The 19,293-nt window shown below is 34.6% G+C and overlaps 1 protein-coding gene across 6 annotated transcripts in view; it reads right to left on the reverse strand.

Moving 5' to 3' along the window:
* LOC118203737 (uncharacterized) overlaps positions 1–18,687 on the reverse strand; it is a 55,991-nt gene extending 37,304 nt beyond the window's left edge. For all 6 annotated transcript variants that reach the window (XR_015038480.1, XR_015038479.1, XM_085807537.1 and 3 more), the window contains exon 1: positions 12,986–18,687. Coding sequence is in view for 4 of the 6 variants with exons in the window: in XM_085807537.1 (XP_085663663.1) it covers positions 12,986–18,548 (5,563 nt within the window). In the remaining 2 variants the exon portion in view is untranslated. The remainder of the gene's footprint in view (positions 1–12,985) is intronic.
* Positions 18,688–19,293: the final 606 nt, after the last annotated feature.

Below are 19,293 nucleotides of genomic sequence, written 5' to 3' on the forward strand. Positions count from 1 at the left end.
GATTTTTAAGTATGGTTGGTTAATTTGCTATAGCAATGCGCGCGAAGGTTATCTGCCTTATGAGAGATTACTTCGCGAAGGCTTTCGTAGGGAAATTAGCTTGTATTCAAGTTAGACATACAGGAATTAAAGAAAATACTATACAGCCAGCCGTTTTGCACAGAGCAGTCCAGGAACGAATTGCTGGAGCCCAGCACCAAGCTTAAGCACGCAGTGTATTGTCAAAAACTAATGATGAATATGACATCCTAGTACATTTTCGTTTGCTCTTCCTGATTGCCGAACGTCTCATTTCATATAGTACATGGCCCATTATTAACTAAACAGATAAGGCCACTAACCCTGATATTCATTGCTGATTTCATCACCGGTTATGTTACCGATACCAAAGGACTAAATCTGGGTAGTGGCTATCGAACTAAGGAGAGCTTAACAGTAAATATCCCATATTTCCTTCGTGTGCTTTGCCTCCTTTCATTGGGGAAATCATGAGAATTGCCATGCAGCCAGCCAGTCCAGACTTTCAATCCGGGTCGAACTATCAATGTTCAATGCTGGTGGGCTGACCGATACCAGAAATCTATGATTTTGTTTTTTTTATGTGTAACATGAATACGATGTGAAGTTTCCTTAGAAAGTCCTCCGCAAAGGCATTCTTTCTATGCCAGATCGCCCTTGAGTACTTTGTTGTAATTGATAACACTATTAAGCTCATGTCACCTGCATACAAATTGCTTTCTCTAATTAAATTCCCAAATAAAATGGCTATTTATGTTGGGATACCAGAAAATCGTCAATAAAATATAAAACAGAAAAATGTGTATTTTGCCTGAATAATTTAAAGACAGATGGAAATTTTTAAAGAGATTTTAAGCTATTAAAATAAGTATGAAAACTAGGGAAAATTGATTTCTTGAGGAATATTTACGAAATACCCCACGTAAAACTTCTCCGAATAATAGAAAAATAATAGTTCAAAAATATCGAAAAATATGTATGATCAATGATACTTAATTACACACTATATTATCTGGGTAACAGAACTGTTAAAATAAAAATCAAATTTGAAATTGGTGCATACGTCATCCGAGAGCTTTTATGAACACCGCAGTAATAAAGACAATGATCAGCTTTCTAGATGCATAATGTTGCTTCAAATAATTACAACGTGTATTGATGATGACAAAACTACACTGCTAGACAATTAATTGAAGACGGATGAAAGTAGTAGTGATAGCAACACAAAATAGAAGGCTGGAAAACAACATAAGTGTAAGACGTGTTGTGCATATGCAAATTTTGGATTTCCGCAGTTTTCCGTCACATGGTACGCTGATGAACGAGGTAAAGGATTTGATGCATATTGACTTTTGTTGTTCAAAATCAAAATTTAATGGAAAATAATCAATTGAACTTGCAATATTCGGTATGTCTTCACTACATCACTTAGATGAGTTTAAGCGTGGCCGTATTATTGGCAAGATTGAAGAAGAGCGAAAAATAACAGATGTTGCTAGGGAGTTCAACGTCAGCCACAGTGTTATTTCAAGGCTGTGGAAATTATTTAAAACAAACGGGATATGTAGCAAACGTCACGGGGAGATTGTATTCAAAGCACGACGCCGGAAGAAGATAGATACACAGTGCTATTGACAAAAAGAACCGGCGCAGCTGGTAACAACAAATAACTGGAAAAATCAGTTACTTGCTGCTACTGGGAAGCGAATTTCTCGAAAAACTATAGCCAGACGTTTGTATCAAGAAGGGCTATACGCCCGCCTTCCCGTTGTGTGCATTCCATTATCCAGACAGCAACGTACCGCTCGTTTGCAATGGTATCGCGAGCACCGTAATTGGATTCCATAAAATTGGGCTTGCGTAGTTTTCTAGATGAGAGTAGGTTCAGTCTGTTACCGGATTAAAGACGCTATCTGATCTGGCATGACAGTGGTACTGCTGATCATCCAGACAATATTCAGGAAAGGGCCGATATCCGAGATGCAGTATCATGGTATGGGCCGGCACTATGATCAATGGCCGCATGCTTCTACATGTGGTTGCAACTGGGACCAAGATGGGCAACGATACATTAATGATGTTCTGCTGCCTTATGTTCGCAAATATTAACAGCCCTTGTATGGCCATGTAATTGCTCTTTTGAAAGACTCAAGGTTCAACTCTAGATATTGGTGGACGTGGCGCTACACCAATTAACCGACGGTAAAGGGGTGGTGCCCCCGTCGCATGTCGCATGCCTTATGTTCGCTTGTTCCGTGGTGCTGTCAGTGATAAATTTGTTTTCATGGACGACAGCGTAGCATGTCATCGAATAGTCTCTGTCCACGAGTGCCTAGAGAGCGAGGATATTCAACGCCTCCTATGGTCAACACATTCTCCAGATTCAAATCCCATTGAAAATGTTTGGGATGCTTTGGGAAAGAGTGTTGCTGGTCGACAGTGCCCTCCAGTAAATAAGGGCATCCTCATCCGTGCACTGATAGAGGAATGAATTCATTACTCAGACAGCTGTTGGATAATGTTGTGGAAAGTATGGTACGGCGTGTGGAATCTTACATTGACATCCATAGTGACCCTATCCTGGACTGACATCTTACGCCAGAATCCCTGCGGTTTCCTTTTTAAGTATTCAGCACAGCAATATGACTATTTTGTTTCTTGAATACGTTTCAACGCCTTCTTGGAATTCAAAGCACAATAAATTATCTTTAATGTTATGTCCTACTATTCTGCCATTATTTTATTTCACTTGGCAATGAAACACACATTTTAACACATTTTAACATTTTGGGATCCGTCTTTAGCAGTTGTTCCCCAATATATATAAAGGGGTTAACTTCATCTACTATACTACCATTGCAACCAATTAGGGTGGCAAATCGTTTCCATGTCTGCTTTGCATAAGGCTTATGTGCAGCTCATGTCAAAAATCGAGCACTAGAAAAAATTAAAGGTTTTCAACTAACCATTCAGCGTCCTAGTATTTCATGCATATATGCTCTTAAAAGAAAGTTTGGAATGTCAGCAAAAATTTTAAATAAGGCAAAAGAGCAATTAAGAGTCGAATTTGGGGTACTGGGGGCCAATATAAATGAGGAATATAATGGTAAGGAAAGAGTTTATTCTAATACATACAAGGTATCTAAAAATCAATTTAGTTACAGTTACATCCATTAGAAAGCTACTGATCCATAACGGGGCAGTAATTTCAGTATTCAAATGCAATATGATGAATAATTTTATAGGGATATATAGCGTACATTTTAATCTTGGGAAAAAAATACCAGTTCAAGGTAAAATTTTCAAGCAATCTACTCAGTGTATTGATGATGCTAATAAAAAAAGTACACAATTCCCTCTCTCTGCAGTTACATCATTCTGGTATCACCCAGGCACTCCATTATCCATCATCCTGGCACTTAGTGCAGGACCTCTCAAAGAACCAAATTTTTCCACTTTTTACCGCCGCTTTCAATCTTGCAACAATCATTGGTCTTTTACCGTGCCATGAACTGACAGAAGCTATAATGCTACTGTTCCAGGTAAAAGTAATTAAAGTTCATTAAAAGTGCTGTAACAGATAATCACAACGTTTCGAATAGTCCATTAGCTTTCTTGCTTTAGTTCCTAGTATAAGTAGTACTTCTATCATGCACTTTCTAGTCAATCACCGTCCGATAAAAACTAACTACAAAATTGCTATAAAATTTTTAAAAAATTCTTTTTTATTAACGTCTTTAGCATACAAGGCAAATTTAAAGAAATACAATTTTTTTAAATATTTAATGACTTTTGAATTGCCTTCTAGATAAATAAATTTTACATTATTTATCACCACAGAAATAAAGCTAACAGATTAAAGTTCCGAATTTCTGTTCAGAATTATTAATGATAAGAGTACACACATGAAAGAGACAGCGAAAGTAACTCAATCGTTGCATTACGACACATAGAATAGAAACGTTAACCAGTATGCAAAATAGCTTTTGGTTATTAAATCTTTGATACTAAAATAATAAAATCATAATAAATAAATAAAAATTCTATGAATAAAAATAACCGAATTTCTCAAGAACATTTTAAAAATAAAATTAAGCACAAGAAGTTGAAATAAATTTAAAATATATAAAGAAAATTTCCATATATAATAACTAGCTAATGAACGAAATAAAAGTATTTTTCAAACTACTACTACTAATGGAGAATTAAAAAGGAGAAGCTATTTGCATCGCTTTCACAGTCAAAAACAAAAAGGAAATTGAAACATTTCTTGCATGAATGAAAAAACAGAAAGAAAGCAGACGGCTGCCAAAGCAAAAATACGAAAAGACTCTTTACAGATTTAAAATAAGACAATAATGACTAGCTCACTCCTGAAAACCATCCAAAAAATGAAGAAAAGCGAAGCAAAACACTTTGGAAAAATAGTAAATCACTAAGATGAAGACAGAGGTTTTACGTTATAAGAATTTTTGCATTGTCACAACGATTTTATTATTACTACAACCATGGCATATTAATCTAAAATTAGAATTTTAATTTAAAATTATTATTCAGCAATTAGCACTTTTACCACACTTTCTTTTGTAAACAACTCGGAAATGTCGAAATCAAAACTAACTTCAATATATCTAAGGGAAAGGATGGCTATTCATGCAGTAAAAAAGAAAGGTTGGCAGACATCCAAAATGACAACTATTTAACATATAGTATTATTTGTGAAAAGAATTCGATGGTACGCCTTTCCCTTTTTGAAGCTACATACAGAAGGAAGAGGTAAAATGCTAAAGCTGGTTCACTCCACTTTGGTTGCTTGGTTTGTTTACCTAAATACGGGAAAGTACTCAAAAGTGCTATCTGAATAAAGAAATGGATGCCTTCGTAGAGGACCTTCTCAAGGAAATGCACTTATATTGTTATTACATATAAAAAAACCAAAATACTCAAGCAAATATACGTTTAACTACCGAAGTTTAGCCACTGATGTGCCACTCATCTTTAGTGGCAATGGCACACAAAAACCCTTTTACCTACCAATATTAAGCTTTGTTAATACATTGTTACAATTATTAATAATATTATGCTTTTCTACACCTCAAGTGTTTGTGTTTTGTTTTTCCATTTGTAGCATGTATATAAAACTATGTAAATAAAAATTCTAACTTTAATTTGTAATAGCCCCTTAACATTCCATTTTAATTTCACTATCTACCTTTTCTGTTCTAAAAATCTTATGTAAATTTAGTAATTTCTAATAATGTATCAAAATAAGTGATGGTTATGTAAAAAGTGTGTTGTTTGTGACATTAAAGTGTTCCATGATTATAATAAAGACTTTTCAGAAATACTCAGATTTTATGTTCTACAATATTTAAGTTTTTCATTATTTAATTCAAAATTTTATGATTCATATTTTCTACATAATTTTACTCTTTATTTTCTAGTTTTTAATGTTTTTTCTCTGAAAAGGCTCCCGAGGCTAAGCCTTTTTTTTTTTTCTTTTGAAGGGTGATGTGCAAGATAAAGTATAAATCAAAATTTTAGATATTATTTGCACCAGCCTTTTAACAGATGCTTGCGTAAGGGTTCAGCCAATGATAAGTTCAGAAAGTTATTATTAACCAGTTAAAGAGACAACTAAGCTAAGACAACACCGATTCATACTCAACGGGGATTTCATCATAGATACGTCGCATTTGCTGTCTGCTTCTCTTACTAGACAGATTACTGTCGCTACTTTTCTTACAGCATCATCTTCAGAAATGTAAAAAGTTCCTCAAGAACAAACTCTGAGCCACTTTATTTCTATTGGCTTAAAAAGGTTTTTTAAGGAGACTAAGAAATATCGAAAATTGGCCATGACCGTAAGTACGTCTGTATACTTTGGCTGTCATTGTTAACAACTATGCAATCGATATATATCTTTAACAACCAAACTGTTTCATATAATATGTATATGTAAGCCTGCCTACTGTTTCCTCTGATGCTGAATGCAGCTGATTCTTAAACGATACCAGGATACTCTAATCATCATTTAAACGAAGCCGCTGTAAAATTTTAAAATAACTGACGCCTTTGTAAAATAAGAGTGCCACTTTTTTACGTAACAAATTAGTTACGGAAGAAAGCTGAACAACTTTATTCATTCATTCCTGTGGTAAGAATCTTATCATGAGTATGTTGTAATATACGGTGAGATTCGGAAATAACATGCATAGCTTTGTGAAAAAGATAAAAAAAATTCCGTCACTTAAGCGAAAGAACTAAAGTAAGCTGAATTTGTGTCAAGTTCTCCAATTTAGTTAAACATGTAACTAATTACGAGGTAGCATGGGATGGATATCGGTCTCTGAAAGGATCGGGATGACATCCTAAGGAATTCATTTCAAATATGAGATGCCATTCTATGGGATATGTAGAATTCCCCGCCCCCCAAAAAGAAAAACACTTATACAGCCAGTACAGATCAATGGCAATCTAGTCCCGGACGAACAGTCACTGTTTAGTGGCTACTTTTCCTATGACTAACACTATAAATGTACACGATTTCTGTTTATCACTTCAATATCTGCACTGCAAGGTTGTTGTGAGATTGACTGTAACTAACCTCACATACTGCAATTAACAAATTTTTAATCTCTACCCATACATACAGAGTAATCCAAAAATAACAATAAAAGTAATAATTGAGTAATTCGAAAAGTATAGATAATTGCGGATTGGATAGAACTGCACAGAAAGATGCAAGACGTTTTTTAAATAAATAAATAAAAAATTCCTGAATAGCTACAATTTTACTTCAAGTCATTAATGTACAAAAGACGACCGACGTCATTCATCACACTGGAAGTTAGTATTTGCCATCCTGTGAGAGGAATTACAGCTGAATAGTGTCAAATGCTGTGCACAATATCATGCAACGTATGACGACTTTTCTCACGAATGACGGCCTTCACATTTGTTATCTTACTTCTGTTGAATAGGAAAATTTGTAATCCTACTTGCGTTTCTAATTAATTATTTTTACCAACTATACTCTTCCAATTAATGAATTTTTATTTTTTCTGTTACTCTTGGATCACCTGGTATATGTACGTAGCATGCATATCAACAGTTACAAATATTTCGCTAATTTTGTCCCGACCTACAGCGGCATCTAAAAAGAAATAGAAAATTAAAATTGAGGTTATCAAATTTTTTTAATCAAATGAAAAATTTGTAAAATAAGATAGTTATTTAGGTCATAAGTATATGTTTACTGTCCCTCTCAAGTACTTCTGCGTAACAAAATAGATCATTTTTATTCTGCACGAAATTCCCCTCTAAAAGTAAGATGGATGACTTGCATATCCTGCCAGCTGACACATACTTATTTGATTGACTTGTTGAGAGGCGTTCAAATTTTCAAACCTGTAGTGGGTTAACTGAGCTTAATTCTCCCCAGCTGTAACTAGCAGGTTAAAACGAAGATGACGCAAACAATAGGCTCTTGTTTGCGAACGACTAAGATAGACAACAAAACACAGCACCCCCTCACCTAGAATTTTATAAATAGCTACAGAACAAATACTTGTGCCCTTTAAGGAAGGTAGCATGCTCGGTTAGGAAAACGTATCAATCAAGACATTCGTATGTATAACAACAAAGACGGGATTTTAAGTATGCGTAAATAACTCGCATGCGGATATATTGGGTTGGATTACGGAAAGCACTTAAGGGTTATCTACCTAAGGGGAAGGATGCCAGGATACCATCGTTAAGTTTCGTGAGGAACGTAGACAGCAGAATGACACAGAATAAAACCAATTTGCAAAGATTAAAGATTTAGCATAGCAGTTCTTTCTTCTTTGCTAACAGATTTACAACGGCTTTCTAAAAATTTCAATTATACACAAGTATTCTAAAAACATTATTCCTATAATCAACAATATCTAAACACGTAAGTATAAAAAGTACGTAATTACAGTTGGTGCACTGGATAACGTAATTATAATTGGTGGGAAAGGGGGAGATTCTTTTTCAGATTTAAATTTTCCGCTCTTTTATACTTTTTCCTACATATCAGGTCTTCATATGGAGCTGACTAATTAAAGCAACTTCCGGTTTGCTGTGCGCTTAAAAATATGGGAAAGGGCTTGAAACCTAGAATTCAATGAAAAGAAAGTCGCAGCGCTATTCAGTTTGCTAGCCGGTGAAAGATAAATATACATTTGGATGTAAGGCTCAAGAACGTAAACTTAACAGTAAACTCGGGGGGGGGGGAGAAGTCTTACCACAATTTAAAAAAAAAAATTGATCAGATAACTGTTTTAGGATAATGAAACAGGCAAAGAAAGAGTAATTTGGCAAACTCTGAGTTTAGTATTTGGCTTGAAACTTACTTTCACGGGTAATTAGCAAAGAGATGATTTGCAACTTCCTTCAACAACAGACAATACTACGGATAAAAAATGCATGATTTAAATATACTTAGATTACAAATTAGAATTTTGAACATTCCTTTATCAAAGGTTAGATGTTATTTCTAGATTTTAGAGCCACAAATCAGAATACGGGATATAATAATAATCGTCTTGTTATTCTAAATGATTAATGTCCAAACATTCTAAAAAAAGCATTTTTTAAGTAATGAGAAAACTGGCAGCAGCTTGCTTGTATTTAATAATAAAAACAATTATTAAAGTGTGTATCTTCAAAAGAAACTTCGTAGTAATTTAGTATTCAGCTGAATAACCCCAAAATATTGGTCCCAATGGAGGAAGCTTCCAATCTCTTAATCCACTCATTATTCATACGCTACAATAGTGCATATTAGAAAATATAATTTCCTTAAATTATGCTTAATCGCCTTTTTGAAGCTGCATTGTGTTATTAGGTTTGTTCCAGAATCCAGTTGACAGTCATAGAAATTAACTCGAATTAAACGTCGCAAAAGCGAAGGAAAACTCGCTAAGTGAAAGGAAATGTATAGAAACAAATACAACAGAATATTAAATCTCCGATAAAGGAGACATTTTAAATAAAAAATGTAATGAATACAACCTAATTGCCCGCATACAAGTTACATATTTTTATTCAAGTTGGATTCAAGTACGAAAACCCAAATCGAAAATGTATAAAACAGCCTCATGAACTTTCCATTGTCAGCATGTTTCCAAAGAAAATGAAATATACAAAGATACAATTTAACAAAATTTTTATAAATTTGCCTAACCTATAAGAGAGTTTTTTTTTTTTTTTTTTTTTTTTTTTGCTATAGCACAATCTAAAAGCCTTTTATATACATACACTACAAATATGTTTATTTAATGTTACAAGCGTATATTTAACGAATCCAAATTAACTATAAAACTGCATAAATTTAGCGTCCGAAAGCGCTATGAGTAAAATCACGCATATAGAGAAATAGAAAAAAATCATGCTACGCCACATACTACAATGCATCATTTTTCTACCATTAGACTCATTCATGTTTTCATGTCATTTATGATTCATTATATATTTATAATCTAAATAAAGCGTTCAGCATAGAAATGCTCGTAACAACTAATAACAGACATTTAAAACAAAACCTTTCTCTGCATAAAGAACCTTTCTACTAGAATGTTTCCAGTAATACTACACGCCCTGATGAAGCAACTCAATGTATGACATAAGGAGGCGCTCCCCGGTCTGGAAACAAACGTTCCCTTTTTATAGCTTCCTGAAGGTCATTTGCATTGCTTCGAATTGACAACAGTTAAAAAGCAGCAAGCAAGGTGGGAGCTTTTTATAGAGATGCTAATGCAACTGAAGACAGAGATGAAGCTATGGCAGTTTATGTCAACAAGATGGATGTCAGATAAGAAATGAACCAGCCGCAATCGACATTATTTCAGATGGCTGTGGAACTAAATATCTCGCTTGAAAACAAAACACCTTTATTTGAAAATGTATAATTCAGTGTCGCAGCTAGAAATAATTTTTTGGACAAACATTCACTTCCTTACCCGGAGATTTAAAATTACTAATGTGATTGTGCACAATAAGGCATGTAATTTTGATGTATTTAACAAAATTCTGATAGCTTTACTGAAATTAATGTTATGCACAAGTTACCTCTTGTACAGTATTTCTTTAATTTATAAACACAGGGCTTATTAATACTTACATTGGCTTTATTATGTATTAGCAGTGATCGATAACTTATTTTTGACAAAATTTAACATTCATCATACTATAAGCTATGGTCTTAATTTCGAAGGAAATGCAAATATAAATAACCTGCATTACTGGTACAAAGAAAAGCCGATAGCTTACGTACACAGTTATAAAGGCACATTTTTTATTACTTTTATTTTACGTGTCAGTCAAGTTCCCTTAACAAGTCCTCCTCGAAGTCCCTCTTTTTCCAGCAAGATAGCCCTCGCGAGACATAAAATAAGCCTAATTTTTCCGAGTTCTATTATCAGCGGTTCAATTGATTTCGTTTGGATTAGTTTAGCTGATTACGGTAAAGCATAATAGGGATATCTGCCTAAGAGGGGAATGCCTTCGTCGAGGACATTCTAAGGGAAATTGACTCGTATACCCGGTTAAACATGGAGAAAACCACGAAATCGCCCATGCAGCCAGCCCGTTCGCCTGTAATCGAACCCAGGTCCGGAACTACCAATGATATTATTGCTCAGATTTTATAGCCGCAGGTGGGCAGCGGTTCAATTGGATGGTTGAATTTGTTTCCCGTAGTTTTTCGTATCTGAAATGTAACAAGAACAAAGTTCCCTTAGAAAGTCTTCCCTGAATACTTCCCTTAGGGACTATAGCGAAGTGAATTTTCTTTACATGAATATTTTTATATCTCTAAATAGGTCTATTTTTTTCGCTCAGTATATAAAATACAGCTCAGGCGAAACTGAAGGAAAAGAAGAAAAGGAATTTAGAAGGAGACTTCTGGCAAGCCACAGCGTGAAATACAAGACCTTAAATTTATCTTTTCATGCACCCAGAGTGGTACCATTTGCCAAAGTAAAAGGTTTTAATTTTTTATTTTATTTGGCAAATTTAATCAGTCTGCTATTGATTAAATAAATGGGCGATTTAAAAGCAAAAAAATTAATAACTTAAGTTTTTCCTTTTTTAATTGGTGCGTCAAATAAATATAAATTAAATTTCATTTGTAATATCCGTTGAAAAATATCAGGAATAATTGCAGCTCTGTTGTAATTACTATTAGAAGGCACATCTAATGCCCTATGTTAAGTGACTGGTACAAAATCGTTTGCCATAAAATTTTTTTAAGTTTCATGTTCCTTTATAGTTTGAAATTTTTTATTGCTCTTCTTCAAATTTAAAATTTTGTTGCTCCTCTTCAGCCTGATGTTTTTAAGATCGCATATAGATTGATTATATGCCGAATGCTTACAATCATACGTCAACGCTTGCATTTTAATTATGTCCATAAGACTTAAATCATAACAAATGTTAAATATCATGTATTGGAAATTATTTACTCGATTTTTTTTTTTTTTTTTTTTAAATTTTGAAACAGGTCAAACAAACCTCCTAATCACCACTAAAGTAAATGCTTCTTTCTTTCATTCCTAACAATTGACTGTTATTCAATAATTTTGTCATAATAACATCGTTGCTGGAAAATCATACTATCAGTTTACTAAATTCATTTTTTTTAACATTTGAACTTGATATTGCGGCCTAGTTTTCAAAGTGTAATATAAATTATTGTTGAAACAACCAATGCGTAATTTATTCAAAATGTAGATTTTCTGAATGTTGGTAAAAAAATTTGGAACATTAAGGTGCTGCAGAATAGTCTTTCGCGAATCGGCGATTCATTCTTCCTCGTCAAATTACTTCCATATAAGACTACAGTTCAAATCGAAGCATCTTTCCAGTGCAGTCTGGGACACTGTTAACTCGAATATGTTTAATTTGGTTTTCTCTAATGTGTTTCACTGTTTTTCGATTTAACTACTTTAAGGTATTTAATTGAAAATCGAAACTTATATAAACGACACAAAATTTTTTGAAACAACGACGTAAGAAAATACAGGCGAAAAGAAAGGAAATAAATTATCTCCAAAATAAATTCCTAATGCAAAGATATTAGAGTAATCTTATTAGTTCGGTGGAAAAGGGACAAGCGGTATATGAAGTCTATTGAAATCAAATTATTTTCAGAACAATGACGAAACACACTGTATATATAATATTTCAAACGCTTAGGAAATATTCCCTTTATATTCCAGTTCACCAATGGTCGAATGGATAAAACCCTGAATAATGGTAGTTCGACCCCAATTCAAACCCCAGCCAAAGCACTAGTTGCATGAGTTGTTGTTCAGGATTCGCCCCCCCCCATTGTGCAACCCAAATGAGATATAATTTTCTTTACAAAGTTCCATAGGAAGCATACCTTTTCTTTAGTCAGATATCCCTTTCTGCTATATCTTCAAGAATTTCGGTCAATTAATCTTTAGTTTCAGTTAATTACAGAAGAACTGAAATATCAGTCTGAGAGATTGACTATATGAAGAGCATAATGTTAACTTCTTGACTATAGTTGCTACCATGACTTCATACGATAGTCCTCTCTGCTATGCCTTCAACAATTCCAACCAATTAATCTTTAGTTTCAGTTAATTACAGAAAAACTGAAACATCAGTCTGAGAGTGTGAATGCATGAAAAGCATAATGTTAACTGCTTAACTATAGTTGCTACAATGACTTCATACGAATTGGAATATAGTTTAGAGTAGATAAAATTAGTTGTTAGAATTAATCACCAATGAAAGTTTGGAAACTGGATACACATAATAAACAAGAGTCCTAGACACAAAGAATATAATTACTTTAAAGAATATGTAATTTGTTAGAAAATTAATCTTTAACGGTTCTTACTACTAAAATTAAGAGTCTATTAATTAACATGCTAAGTTTTACTCACCCGGTGATTAAGTTACTCACCATTTCCTTGTGCTTCGCAGTGATTAGACAGTTGTGCACTTGATTGCCTTATTGCAGAAGTGTCATCATCATCAGACAAGTCCGAAGAATCTTCAGAGGATGAGGAACTTTCTGGTATTGGTTCTGGATCCGATTTTATAAATAATCCAATTCGAACTGGTGGAGGACTACGAGGGAGCAGCTTCACTTCTTTTGCCTTGTTTGTTAGACTTGGATAATTTTCATTTATGAGTTCAGTTTCATTGCCATTTGCATCAGTCTTTTTTACACTTTCTGTCTCTGTTTTTTCTAGGAACTTCTTATTACTAACTGAAGTGGTAGAGTTGACTAAATCTGAAGCTTCCAGTTCACCCTTTTGAGATAAAGTTTTCTTTATTTTCATATAGTTATCTGAAGTGCAAATTATAGAGTCTTTTGAAATGCCATTAGAGATATTTCCTTCAGTTTCTGATGTTGCATCTGACATTACTTTATTTTCTCTGTCAGTTAAACTTCCACAATTGGAATCTGGTGGACATTTGACTGCTTTTTTACCAAAGTTCATTGAATCGTTCACTGCCTCAACTGAAGAGTTTGTATTTACTGAGTACTTTGCTCCCTTAATACTGGGTTCTGGGACATGAAAGAATGATTTACTGTCACTCAAATTATTCTGGCTTTCAGCAAAACTTTGGTGTATGATGTTTGCAGATTCGAGCTTTTTCTTTTCAAGATCAACCTCCGATTTGAAATCAGTGTCATCAGCACTGCGCGCTTTATTTATTTTGCTATAGTTCAATATATCTCCCTTTTTCTCTCTTGTGTCTGTCTGCTTGCTTATAGAGTTAGGTAAATTCTCTTGATCAGAAAGTTTATTTGTAAGCGATGATTCAAAAGAAGAGCTTAATTTAGGAAAAACAATATTATTTGCTTCGAAATCATTTAAATGTGAAGAATGTAATTTAGAACCAGCAGTGCAGATATTCTCTTTGGATGTCAATTCCGTAGAAAGTTCTTTGTTACGAATGGCGTCATCTTTCAGTTCTTTATGACTACCTATAACGTCAGGCTTTGATATTTCTTGAAGAATACCCCCTTCTAGAGTTTTGCTTATGAGAAGATTCGAATTTTCATCTTTTAATAAATGACTGCTTATTTTATTGCCGACTTGCATAATATCAGTATTCGAACTTTCTGGCAGCTTACGTGCTTCTGACTTTGTATCCACATCCAGTGTCCTTGCAACATTGCTTTCATTAAATGCTAATTGCAGTGTAAACGAGGTTTTCAGATTTTCCAAAGAATTAGTTTCAGGCACTTTTTTGATCATATCTTCATCTCTTACATTTTCAGGCTTTAAAGCACTGTGCAGTTTTTCTGATACCGGTGGTATAACAGCAGACACATCTTTCTCAACAGATTTATTATCCGAAACTAACTGTATATTAGAAGTGGGTGCTGAATTTTTACTTAACTTAATTTTGTCGAAATTTACATCTTGACATATACTTTGCATTTCAGAAGTAGGTAAGTTCACTAAAGAAAAGACTTTCTCCTTAGTTGTGGCTGAAACAGTTTTGATTCTGACGGCAGAAGAATCATCGATTCTTTGTGCTATATTCCTAATCTCACTCTCGGCATTTTCTGAAACTTTCCCTTCTTTAGCATCTACTTTTGCGGACTTCACTGAATCAGCGTCCTTCGAAATTTCTTCGTATTTCGAGGCAGGCGATAATTTATTTAAGGAATTTTCCACGACATGATTTTTAAGGATCTGTTCTTGTTTCACAAGGGGCTCATTTTCAGTCAGAGTTTTAGATTCCACAGCAAGTGAGGGCTTAAGCAAATTCTGAGTTCTCCGAGATTCTTCCAAAGCTGAATTTCTCTCCATATGCTTATCATCTGGCCTAGAGATTGGAATTTTGCCATTTTTATCGAATTTTATGTCAGTAGGGGAAATTAAGTTATCTTTTCCTTTACTTTCAGTACAAGAAACTTCTTTACTCAATAACGCAGTCGGTGCATCATTAGAATTCGGCATCACATGATCAAATTTCTTGCAAGACTTCTCATCATGTGTATTCCCAGACAATAATGAATCGCTTTTTGAATAGCTAGGACGACGTTCTTCCAGGACTGCATTAACATCAGGCGTAGTAGCAGATCTTTTATAGCAAGTTTTCGAATTTTCAGCATTTTTACGAGCCAGGTTTGGAGTTAGCTTCAAATGAGTTTCTTCCCTCGCTTTATTGTAAGACTTCGAAATGTTTTTGTCGGACTTGGGACATTCTGTTTTATTTTGTTCTAGTAGTTCCTCCTTTTCTTTATTAGGTACTGCAGCGTTGCTTCCTATAGCATGATCTTTCTGTGAAGCTTTGCTTTCATTCGTACATGTCAAGATATCTGGTTTTGTAAGAATTGTGTTTTGCATTTTGACCAAATCTTTGTCCGTATGAGTTTTGCAAACAGAGGGCTGAAGAATAGTCTTAGTAGTAACGCTTTCAGCGTCTGCCACTGCCACATCTTGTGACAGAATAGACGCACCAGCAGCTTTATGGTTCCTTTCCTTACTAAGTGAAATGTCACTTTTCGTGATATTCGGCAAACCTTTAAAACATTTTCGATCATTAGGTTCATTAGAAATATCTTTAGGCGCAGCAGTTGAAACAACTTCATTATTAACAATGTTCTCCTTAATGTTTGGTAATACAAAAGATTTATCAGGTTTTAACTGATCTTCAGGAATATTAGAATACACTGTCGTTTGCTTCGCCTGACTAGCAATATCTGGCTTCACATCAGATCTCATATTTACATTAATGGTAGTTTGAATGACATCAGGAATGGAATTTAATCGAACAGCACTAATATTTTTTTGTGGTTCGAATTTTACCTGTTTCGACAAATCTTTCTTTTGAATTTTGGGTTTTAAAACAACGGTATGAGTTACATGAAGTTCATTATTTTCATTGTCTCTCCTCCCAGCAGTAGAAGAGGAATTTTTAGCTTTTGGTTGAATATCACAAATTTCTGAGGAACCTGACTGGGATTCACGTATAGGTTCCGAAAACGGAAATGCTTGCTTTACTGGAATGATTGGTAATACCGCAGATGAATTTTCATGCCGCGATTTATTTTTCTCGCAAATATGCACACTTCCTACAACATCGTCTTTTTTCACAATAGAAACAACGATGTCTTGGTCAACAGGAATGTTTTTGTAAAAATTGGAGGCATTATGACCCGAAAATTTTGCTTTTTCGACTTTTCCTTTCGGCTGTGGCAGTTTACATACTACGATTACTTCTTCAGATTCTTTACTCTGACTATCTAAAGGCGTAGCAATTTTATTAGTGTTCGTTTTACTACTTTTTATAATACCTTCAGTTTCTTTAGAAGCACTTTTTTCAGAAATAGAAGCATGAGGAATTTTCTTTTCCTTAATTTTGGTTAATTTGGGTTCAATATTGGTTTGCAAAAGTTGCTTATGACTCGTTTGTCCCTTTCTTTTAGCTTCATGAGAAATTTTTTCTTCAATAAAAGAAGCGTTAACTACTTTTTTGTTATTTACTTTGTCCAAATTAGATTCAGCTTTCGACAGGAATTTAGTTCTTTCCGACATATCGCTTTTCTCTTCACATTTCCCTATAATATTTTTATCCGCTATTTCATCGGCATAACTACTGCCAGTGGTTATCTTTTTATTTTTTATTTTGTGTAAGTTAGAAGTGCTATTCAACGGTGAATCATATTTATTAATTACCTTTTGATTCTTATCTACAGTTGACTTTACATCTAAAATTTTATCATTCGATTTATGTTCCTTACCAGCGTTCATTTTGTTATTTAAAGGAGATACAGGGCTTTTTAAATTTGTATCCATCTTATTTGAGATAGTAATTATATTAGTTTTAAGTTTAAGATCCTCTAACCCTGGATGACGACTGTTGTCTTTTTTATTAGTTATAGATGATTTTATATCTTTTATCACAGGAGAAACTTCACAATTCTGAATGGAGGGGGTCACGGATTCATTGGATATAGGAACAGGTGTTAAATTATCTGCTTTATATTTCACAGATTTCCTGTGCATTCTATTTATGGGGTAAGAAACATCATTCACAGTCACTTCTGCTGATACAGTTTGTGGTAAAGAGTCATCTCTAACTCTACTGCGAGCACGACTTCGACAACGAGATCTGCTTTCTTCAACGTTCTGATCGGAACTATCATTGGAAATGCAGTGAAGACGACGACGTCTACGAGGATGAGTTAGAATATTATCGACGGTGCTATCAGCAGAAACTAAATTGGAATTAACACTGGGAGAAACTTCATTGCTTTTTTGATCTTCACTGCTCCGCCTATGCTCTAAACATGTTACTTCGTTTTGTGTTATCGATTCAGGACGTTCTAAGGCCTTCGATGAATCTGCCAAACTAAGAAGCCTTTGGAGGTTCGAAGCACCCTGTTGCCTTTTAATTTCATCTGCAATTATGCTATGATTCAAACTCTTTTCATCCAGATCATCAAGAGATGATTTTCGAGACTTCTTAACTTTATGAGCTGAGCTAAAGGATTTTTTTCTTGGGGGAGGTATGGGAGGATCTCTAAATTCCGGAGCTGTTTTAGCAGAATTTAAAGCATCAAAACTGTTTTCCCTTGATGCTCTTCTTGCTATAGTAGTCTTCGGCGAAGAAAAGCGTCTTGAACAACTAGGAGACCTAGGCTCTAAAGTATGATCATCAGATAAACGTCGAGAAGCTGATGCTCTAGGAGATCCAGCTGCAGGAGATGAACCACGAGTGTTCGATAAATAGTCTCGGGAACCAAATCTGGTTAAACTGCTTTCCCGACTTCTAGTTTTCTCATTTACTATTTTGTCATCAGATAGTTCAGGATTTAATTTCCTCATTTCATTAATTAAAGGCGAGTCAATTTCCTCATCTAAGTCCCACGATATTTTTCGCCGAACTTTATTCAAAATATCGTTGGTAATTTCACGAAATTTTATTAGCTTTCTTTCACGTACAATTGGCATACCTGCATTTTCTCGCTCAGCACGGGATCTAGGAACAAAATTGCTCTTTAACATGGGTCTGGCCTGTAAAACAGGTCGCAAGTAATCCGAATAATCAGTCCTCTGTGGCCTTCTAATTGGGGAAGTGTATGAACTATATCGAGAATTGCTACTTGGGAAATCATAATAACTTCTTGGTTTCGAATTATTATAACTGTAATCATCAGAATTTAGCCAATTTATGGGCGAAGAACGAGATTCGCTTAACGCCTGCGAAGAGACGGTTGAAAAATCTCTACGCCGAAGAACCGGCGAAGTGTCACCAGATAGTGCTGCTGATATCGGCCTAAAATTTGACAATCTTGTTCCTGTGTAATCCCTTACTGGGCTTCTGGAACGTTCCTGTCTCCCGAAATCAGAATTTATAACTCTCTGAAATGTTGGATTTCTAGGTGGCAAAGAACTTATTATATCGCTTATGTAATTGTTATAGGAATGCCCTCTTCCGGAACTACATCTTCCCTCAAAGAAGGGGCCAGGTGAATGACTTCTGTTATAATACATTTTGAAGAATATAAAACTTTCAAAAAACCAACATTTAGTGCACTTCGATCAAAATAGAAATTTTAATTAATTACGAGAGTCTCATGCATTAATTTATACTAATCGAAATAACTTATATTAAGTATATAAAGAAATAAAAATGTACCTCTGACTTAGGGTCCGTTGTCCAAAACTAGATGTGTGCCAAAGGAGTTGAAATCCTCCTGCATGAAGCACGTGTGACATTTAAAATTGGAAATGAAAATTTCTCACAAGCAGTGCACAAGAATAGGAATAAAGTAACGCAAAATAAAAACAGTTCTTCTCGAATTATTATTCAAGTGAATAAATTACTCTGCGATCTGCTTTTATGAAATATAAAACACCCACTTCAGTAGGCAGGTGGGAAATTCCTTTTGCACGTGCAAAAATAAACACCGAGTCACATCATGTGCAAAGAAACACGCAAGCCAAGAAGATGCCAATTCTCTAACAGTGACAACAGAGGAAGCAGACTATCTCCCGGAGACAAGAGAGTCTACTGAATAAAAGAGGTCGCTTTTTAAACCAAAGCGTCACTGGGAAAATGTTGCCAGGAATAAATTTTGAGAGGGGGATTTCTTTTTGTTTTTATTTTTTCGCGTTACCTCTCATCCCTCCCTTACTCTGGTTTTCCATTCATTCCAGAAATATCCGACAGAAAAATCAACAACCGCTCCCCCTTCCTATATGAAAAACTGCATTTTAAAAGTAAACGTAAACACTG

The sequence above is a fragment of the Stegodyphus dumicola genome, chromosome X1 (genome assembly GCF_044657685.1).
Source record: "Stegodyphus dumicola isolate Sdum_Otavi_A_Nest chromosome X1, ASM4465768v1".
In the NCBI taxonomy this organism is placed as follows: Eukaryota; Metazoa; Arthropoda; class Arachnida; order Araneae; family Eresidae; genus Stegodyphus; species Stegodyphus dumicola.